At 31.6% G+C, this 8210-nt stretch overlaps 1 protein-coding gene across 2 annotated transcripts; it reads left to right on the top strand.

Annotated features, from left to right (window-relative positions):
- Nucleotides 1–2997: 2997 nt before the first annotated feature.
- LOC107914481 (serine/threonine-protein kinase SRK2A) lies at nucleotides 2998–7628 on the top strand. Of its 2 annotated transcripts, none has more exons than XM_016843405.2 (10): nucleotides 2998–3158; nucleotides 3453–3591; nucleotides 3760–3834; nucleotides 3914–4015; nucleotides 4113–4166; nucleotides 4270–4362; nucleotides 4454–4546; nucleotides 5590–5694; nucleotides 5792–5890; nucleotides 7088–7628. In XM_016843405.2, exons 2-10 carry the CDS (start codon nucleotides 3472–3474, stop codon nucleotides 7406–7408), a joined length of 1062 nt encoding a protein of 353 aa, XP_016698894.1. In that variant the 5' UTR covers nucleotides 2998–3158; nucleotides 3453–3471; the 3' UTR covers nucleotides 7409–7628. The 2 variants fall into 2 exon arrangements, with proteins under 2 accessions (XP_016698894.1, XP_016698893.1); XM_016843404.2 differs by having other exon boundaries at nucleotides 3450–3591.
- Nucleotides 7629–8210: the final 582 nt, after the last annotated feature.

Genomic DNA, 8210 nt, shown 5'->3' with positions numbered 1-8210 from the left:
CAAGGTATATTTTTTAAAAATAAGTCTAAAAAGAAAATTATATGAAAAAACAAAAGATTAGACCAACCTTAAAAAAAAAAGTTGGACCGAATTATTGTTGAAAGATCAAAAAATTCAAAAAACTTGACCAAATTGAATTAAACTCACTAATAGGTAAAATTTATGTTCAAGTTTAACATTAAATGTATGTATGAATTTTATTCAGATTTATTTTAATTTAATTTTAAAAATATTCCAATTATTAATCCACTATTCTTTATAATATTTAATTTTAATTACAGACATATATTATTTGTATTCAAAATCTTAAAATTTAAACCCTTTTAAAGAAGTCAAATATTTTATTTGTGGGATTGTTTTCACATTTTCGTGTCAAACCCGGTTGCCATCAACGTTTAACGGGTTGAATTGAAGGCCCATATTTGTTGGCACCCAAATTAACATCCATTATATCAGCTCTGAGTCCTAACCAAATTACTTTAATATCTCTTCGCATCTTAATTAAATTAGATTATTTGAGTGTATTTTAATTTTTTATTTTAAAAATTAATAAAAATATACAGAATATGAGCCCGTGTTAGTTGGGTTAACAAAACCTTATATTTGTCACTAAATTAAAATTTTATTTTAATATTTTTATACATTTTAATTTTATTATACACACTTTGTTACCTCAATTAATTGCATATACTAATAATATTGTTGATTGAGATAGTGACACAAATTAACTCGACATCAACTTAGGATTGATGACACCATGATAAATAATTGGGGTTTTTTACCTATATATTATAATTTAAAAAAAAACTGAAATGGTATGCTAAAAAGATTATGTACCAAAATGGTACATTTAAAGAAGTGGAGGGTGGTGCATAAGTGGCACCACCCTAAAATTCTAACACATTTCAATTAAAAAATAATATTTTAATAGTGGTGCCAAAGTGATTGGCGACATCATTTTGTTCAGCCTAATTGATAGGCGACAATACTTGTTGTATTTCACTTGTATTTTCTTTACGTGCCGCCTATCAAGTTACATTCATCAGTTTATTTTTTATTTTTTATTTTCAATCAAATTTGTCAGAATTCTAGGGTAGTGCCGCCTATGCGCCACCCTCCACCTGTTTGAATGTACTATTTTGATACATAATTTTTTAAACATGCCATTTTTGTAAATTTTTTATTTTATAATATATAGGTAAAAAACCCTAAATAATTGTATTCATTTAATAATATTAATTTGATGTATTTATGTGTTTAAAATTTGTTTTACTTACAATTTAATCTAATTTTTATTTTAATATTGTATATATTTTATATGTTATTATTAATTAGTTTCAAATCATACATTTCATTATTTATATGGTATGCTAAAAAGATTATGTACCAAAATGGTACATCTAAAGAAGTGGAGGGTCGTGCATAGGCGGCACCACCCTAGAATTCTAACACATTTCAGTTAAAAAAATAATATTTTAATAGTGGTACCAAAGTGATAGGCAACATCATTTTGTTCAGCTAAATTGATAGGTGACAACACTTGTTGTATTTGACCCGTATTTTCTTTAAGTGCCGCCTATTAAGTTACATTCATCAGTTTTTTATTATTATTTTCAATCAAATTTGTCAGAATTCTAGGGTGGTGCCGCCTATGCATCACCCTCCACTTGTTTGAATGTACCATTTTGATACATAATTTTTTAAACATGCCATTTTAGTAAATTTTTTTATTTTATAATATATAGGTAAAAAACCCTAAATAATTTTATTCATTTAATAATATTAATTTGATGTATTTATGTGTTTAAAATTTGTTTTACTTACAATTTAATCTAATTTTTTATTTTAATATTGTATATATTTTATATGTTATTATTAATTAATTTCAAATCATACATTTCATTATTTATTGTATGTTATTTTTAAACACAAATCTATGTTCTAAATATGTGGTTTTCACATGTATACGCGTGTGATAAAATTTCTAATACTATTATAATGTGTTGGATTGAATTAGTGTCACCCATCAATCAGATTTGAACTTAATTATGAAATTACTAAAAATTTATTATTTTTAGAGCAATAAATATTATTTTGAGAGGATTTATGGTTTTTTTAATATTTTGATAATCTAGTTAAATACATGGGCATTAATGAGTTTTGAACTCAATGTATCATAAAATTTAGGTTAAAATATGTTGTAATTCCTTGTACTCTTTGTAAATTTAGAATTTAGGGTGGGTTTGGATGAGAGATTGGGTGCGGTGCGGTGCGTTTAGCTTACTTTTTATCTCACGCTACAATATTGCTACAGTATCTAATCTCACTGCCACCGCTGTTTTTACACTAACCGCAGGTAAACGCACCGCCTATCCAAACCCACCCTGCAGTTAGTGTAAAAACAATGGTGGCGGTGAGATTAGATATTGTAGTGATACTGTAGCGTGAGACAAAAAGTAAACTAAACGCACCGCACTGCACCCAATCGCCCATCCAAATCCACCTTTAGTCTCTCCACTTTTTAGATTTCAAAATTAAGGTCAAACTGTTAACCTTACTAAAATTATTTTATTAAATTTAAATTCATTATAACGTCATTTTTTTAGTTATATAGTTGTTAAGTGAGTATCTTTTTATTATTTTAAAACGTCACACCAATAATTTAATAGTGTGATAAATTGGATTTGAAAATGAATTTTAAAATCGAAAAACTAGAGAGACTAAATTCTTTAAAATAAATTTAATCTAAAATTTATCATCTAAACCCTTTTCTAGTTTTTTAATTTTCATCATATTTATGTTTATGTTTGGGATTCGTAATTACCTTTTTAACAATAATGACAAACCTTCTATTGTTAATATAATTTATCATCTTAATTATAGTATTTGAATTAGTGCTATATCTTAGAGCCATAATTTAATATAATATTAATTGCTTTAACTTCAGAAAGCGACATGCAGTCCAGTAAAGGTCGACTTGTAGATCTAGGTGTGGCGCCTAACATCTCGGCGTTATGGAAGATCTCACTTCATCCTCAACTCCATTCCCATTCCCATTCACAATAAAAAAAGCATATATCACTTATGATTGAAGCAGCTGTGATTGGATTCAAGCTCTTTTGCCCATGTATTCCAGCCCATCACACTCTGTCTTTCTCGTATGTCATCCTATTATATTCATTTCCTATTAAAGTTATTTTTTATCTGTACTACAAATTTTGATATTACCAAATCTTTCCCTCTCTCATCCACGTGCTCTCTCACTCTCCATCTCTCAATATATACACATATATATGAATCTCTTCTCTCCCACTAAAAGAACGATCAGATGTACTTCTTGTTACCACTTTTAAACAACCCAAGCAAAAGGAAAGAGTAGCTTTTTTATATTTCCAATCAAATCTAACGCATACTTTCTCTCTGTGCACTTGTTATTCTTCTACTACTAGTAGTAGTAGTTATTGAGGTAAAATGGAGAAATATGAGGTGGTCAAAGATTTGGGAGCCGGCAATTTTGGGGTTGCTCGACTTCTCAGACACAAGGATACCAAGGAGCTTGTTGCTATGAAATATATTGAGAGAGGTCACAAGGTTTGGTTCTTTAATGTCTATTATCTCTCTCACTTGTTCTTGCATTTTTTGGGTATTATTAAGCTTGAATTGACTTCATCACTTCAAATCACGTTCTTCTTTCTGTCTCTTCCTTTTGAATGCCAAACCAGTTCATTGAAAGCTTAGCTTAGCTGTGTTTGTTTGCAGATAGATGAGAATGTGGCAAGAGAGATTATCAATCACAGATCTCTTAGACACCCTAATATAATCCGGTTCAAGGAGGCAAGTATCGTCTCTTGCTTCATTTCCCTTTTAAAAAATTTGGGATGTTTCTATTTTTGATGGGATATGAATGCTGTAGGTGGTTTTGACGCCTACCCATTTAGCAATTGTGATGGAGTATGCTGCTGGTGGTGAGCTCTTTGATCGGATTTGCAGTGCTGGTAGATTCAGTGAAGATGAGGTCCTTTTTCTGTTTCTATTTTTATTCTTTTCATTCCCACTTTTTTTTTTTTTGGAAACAAAATTTATTTTAGTGCTTACTTGTTGTATTTCTTCAGGCTAGATATTTTTTTCAGCAGTTGATCTCTGGTGTCAATTACTGTCACTCCATGGTAATTTAAACTCAAAAAAATGAAACCTTGATGTTTCTTAGTGTATGCCAAATGCAATAACTAAATCTACTTATTGTTTCCATGTTCCTATTCTTGTTCGCAGCAAATATGCCATAGAGATTTGAAATTAGAAAATACCCTTTTAGATGGAAGTCCTGCACCTCGTTTGAAAATCTGCGATTTCGGTTACTCTAAGGTTTGGGAATAATTATATATAGTCCATCTTAAATGTCAGTTGCTTTATGATTTTCCAATCATTAAGTTGTTTTTTTTAACACTTGGTGTAGTCATCTCTGTTGCATTCAAGACCCAAATCAACAGTTGGAACTCCAGCATATATAGCACCGGAAGTTCTGGCGCGGCGAGAGTATGATGGAAAGGTATTATTTCAACTGTATAAAAAATAAAAGAAGAAGAAGAAGAAGAAGAAATATCTGTGTGAAATAAAAATATCTAGCTGAGCATTCTATTGATCTGGTGTGCTATTTTTGCCTTTGAAGCCTAACATGTGACCACAAATATCTAATCCAAAGATTTTTAAATGCATGATAGTATCTATTCTTCCACTTCTTGGATTTTCTCATTTTTTATTCGATTTATTACTTTAAAAATATAAGAGATGTGATGAAATGCATTTTGTAGTTGTCCTTGTTTATGAAAGTTTGTAATATCTTATACATGTTGGAAGGGATCAGGTTAATTCTCACATGCTTGTTATAGTCAAGTACCTTTTTCATTCTCTTCTTAATTTGACATCCATCTCTTAATATGTTAATAGAGAGAAATTTTGAGCATTAACCAGACAATTATTATATCATGCTTTTCTGCAATTTAAAGTTCTTTGTGGCTGCGTTTTATTAGGTGATGATATATTAGACGCTTGTAGTAGCCAAAGCTAAAATTAGCAGACCTTGTTTGGAAACTGATTCATCCCATAAATGGTGATTGTAAACTGTGTGAAGTTCAAATTACTAATTAGTAATTGGCCTTTGTATGTGAAATAACTGTCCTTTCGGATCTGCACTTTATTGTATGTTCTGCACAAGGTGGGATTGTTGGGTTGGTTGTTACTAGGGGTAATGAGTTTTGGCATATGGATATACAGATCTGTGTGTTTGTGTTCGTCAGCAATGAGATACAGCTTAATTGGTATATGAAGAGTTTCCACAAGAAATGCTTAAAGCAATATTGCTTCCATTTTTGTTATGGACTCACCAAGTATATGACTGACATAACATTAATGTTCTAATACTTTATACAGTAAGGAAAATTGATTATTCATAATAGTTCACACTTCAACCCCGGCCCTTCTTACATTTCCTGCTAATTTGATGTATATATTCTATAATTCTAAAACTAATAAAGTCTAATTAGTAGCATATAAAAGTATTGTTGACCTTAAGTTATGTCTTTTCTTGTATAGTTGGCAGATGTATGGTCCTGTGGAGTTACCCTTTATGTTATGTTGGTGGGAGCTTACCCTTTTGAAGACCAAGCTGACCCTAGGAATTTTCGGAAAACAATTCAGGTAATTTCAAGTTTTCCATCTTCTTCGTGTCTCTTTGTTAATAAAGATATTGCCACTCCTTACAATATGTTTTTTCCTTGTTAAATCTTTTGGGCAGAGAATAATGGCCGTTCAGTACAAAATTCCAGACTACGTTCATATATCTCAAGATTGCAAGAACCTACTCTCTCGGATATTTGTTGCCAATCCTTCCAGGGTATGCATCATTTTAAGTTAATTCGTCAAACATGCACCATGTCAATGCTTTTGATATATGCAAATGGTTTTGTCTAAAACCATACGAGCACTAGCTGACAACATAGGTAAGTTAGGAGCCCTCTAGTTTCTAGCCCTTGGTGAATGAAAACTTTTATGTCCAATGGGATAAGAAAAAGGGAAAAGAAACCTACTGCATTAGATTGGAATAACTAGCAGATTGGAGGAAGAGTGGATTGTAAAGTTATATGTTGATATTATCATCTGAATGTCAAACTTCAAAAACTTTTTCCTATTAGCATATTCTAATCTATTTCTTTCTTTTAACCTTGTTTCATTGTCTGCCATGTTAAGCATAGTGACGTATCTCCGCAGTTTCTTCTACCTTGTTATAATTATTAGCACAGCAACTTCAACCTGATGTCAGCAAGAGACCTCTATCATACATGACATATATATATTGTGTGTGTTTATATTCACTCATGTCCTGATTATGGCTGATGATATAAATGAGTAGCAGAAAGCTCAAAAATGTTTCAAGTATTCTTGGTTAAAGTGCACGTGAAAATTTATGTTCTTTGTTTCAAGATAGTCCATAAAAATGGAGCTAGGCATTGTTGAACAATCCCGTTGACACCTATTATATGAGAAAACTAGACAAGTACCTTTTAACTTTCTCATCCAAATTATTATTGATTTCAACCAAATTAGTTCAATTTCTGCAGTAATTATATAAAGAACTCTAAAGAAAGTTGCCTCTTTCATTCCTGAATGGTATCAAATCTTCTGTCCAAAACCAGTCTGTCATAATCTATAGAATTACATAAATTTAACAACCAAATTTCAATGGATCGTTGCTGCAGAATATCAGAGTGGATTTAGGCCTCTACTATATTTTTGGACTCTGATTCTTCATCCCATGGATATCAAGTCATTATAAGAAAAAACTTTTTAACTGTAGATAGAATGAATACAATTGGCTTTAGAATGTAGAGAAGCTAATTGATATGCAACTGATCTTCCAGTAGCATAAAAAATGATTTTGGCTTTATTATATTGTTTTTAACCTCTGTTGTCTTTCTCAGTATTAAAGGTATTTGTGATGCCTGATTGTATGTTTAATGTACGTGATATTTGGAGGTTCGTTTATTGAATTCCAGATGTTTAACTCTGCCATTTCCATTTTTCTTTTCTCCAGAGGATCACACTTAAGGAAATAAAAAACCATCCTTGGTTTCTGAAGAACTTGCCCAGAGAGCTAACAGACACAGCACAAGCTGCTTATTACCGGAGCGATAACCCTACATTTTCTCTTCAAAGTATAGATGAGATAATGAAAATTGTGGAAGAGGCAAGAATTCCACCTCCAGCATCAGTGCCTGTCAAGGGCTTTGGTTGGGGCCAAGACGATGATGAGGAGGAAGACATCGATGGGGAAGTGAAAGAAGATGACGAAGAAGATGAATACGATAAGCGGGTGAAGGAAGTCCATGCAAGTGGAGAATATCAAATCCATTAAGCAAATGTAATCTTCATCCAACAGTTGTGTAATAAAAGTCCTGGCTTTATGGCTTTAAGATTGTTCTATAGCCAATAACTTTTGTTTCATTGCTAAAAATATTGATGTTCTAGACTATAACATCTCAAACTTGAGCACTAAACTATGCATGTAACTTTACAGGATTAAGTTGACTATGGATTGCAGGTGAATGAGGAATGAAATCGTAGTGTTATTTGAATATTCGGGTAGTAAAAATGGAAGTTGTAGCTTTGTAGTATTGTACCTGTTTTGTATGAATTGGACTATGCATTGTGGGACTCGGTGGTAGAAAGGGTTGAAATCCCTTTCCGTTTCTAGGTTTTGTCAAATCTAGAGATGGCAAGGGGCCTGTGGTTTTTTCTCTGAATTCGTTTTTTATACATATTGTCGCTTCTCAACTAGATTTCACGATGGTCAACAGTGATTTTCTGGGTTTGGTTGTGGCATGGTCTCCTACCGAAGGCGTTCATGTGGAAGGAACAGTTGTTCCTTTGCTATTGCAAAGGACTACTCCCATCAATCTAATGTTAGATTTGTTGAGGTGACTCGTAGTTGCTGTTCAGTCGATAGCCTTCGCGATTGTACCATTTAGTCACTTATATCACACCTACTATTAATGTTAGTTTTAGCGACAACTTTTAACTTCTTATATTAACTTCTTATATGGTTGACTTTATGTATTTGTACTAATTTCTTTGCTTTATTTACAACATTATGATTTTTGGTAACTATTAATATGACTTTTTTTATAACTTTAATATGAAATATAAATGTCACAAAA

This window comes from Gossypium hirsutum, chromosome D10 (assembly GCF_007990345.1).
Source record: "Gossypium hirsutum isolate 1008001.06 chromosome D10, Gossypium_hirsutum_v2.1, whole genome shotgun sequence".
In the NCBI taxonomy this organism is placed as follows: Eukaryota; Viridiplantae; Streptophyta; class Magnoliopsida; order Malvales; family Malvaceae; genus Gossypium; species Gossypium hirsutum.
Note: the sequence above shows the minus strand (reverse complement) of the source record. Positions and strands in the feature narration are given on the sequence as shown.

What these genes read in the sequence shown, in the direction of transcription:
- LOC107914481 (XM_016843405.2), top strand. Translation starts at nt 3,472, where the DNA reads ATGGAGAAATATGAGGTGGTCAAAGATTTGGGAGCCGGCAATTTTGGG. An exon ending in GCGATTTCGGTTACTCTAAG is followed by an intron (nt 4,363 to 4,453) that starts GTTTGGGAATAA and finishes CACTTGGTGTAG; the next exon opens with TCATCTCTGTTGCATTCAAG. An exon ending in GGCGAGAGTATGATGGAAAG is followed by an intron (nt 4,547 to 5,589) that starts GTATTATTTCAA and finishes TTTCTTGTATAG; the next exon opens with TTGGCAGATGTATGGTCCTG.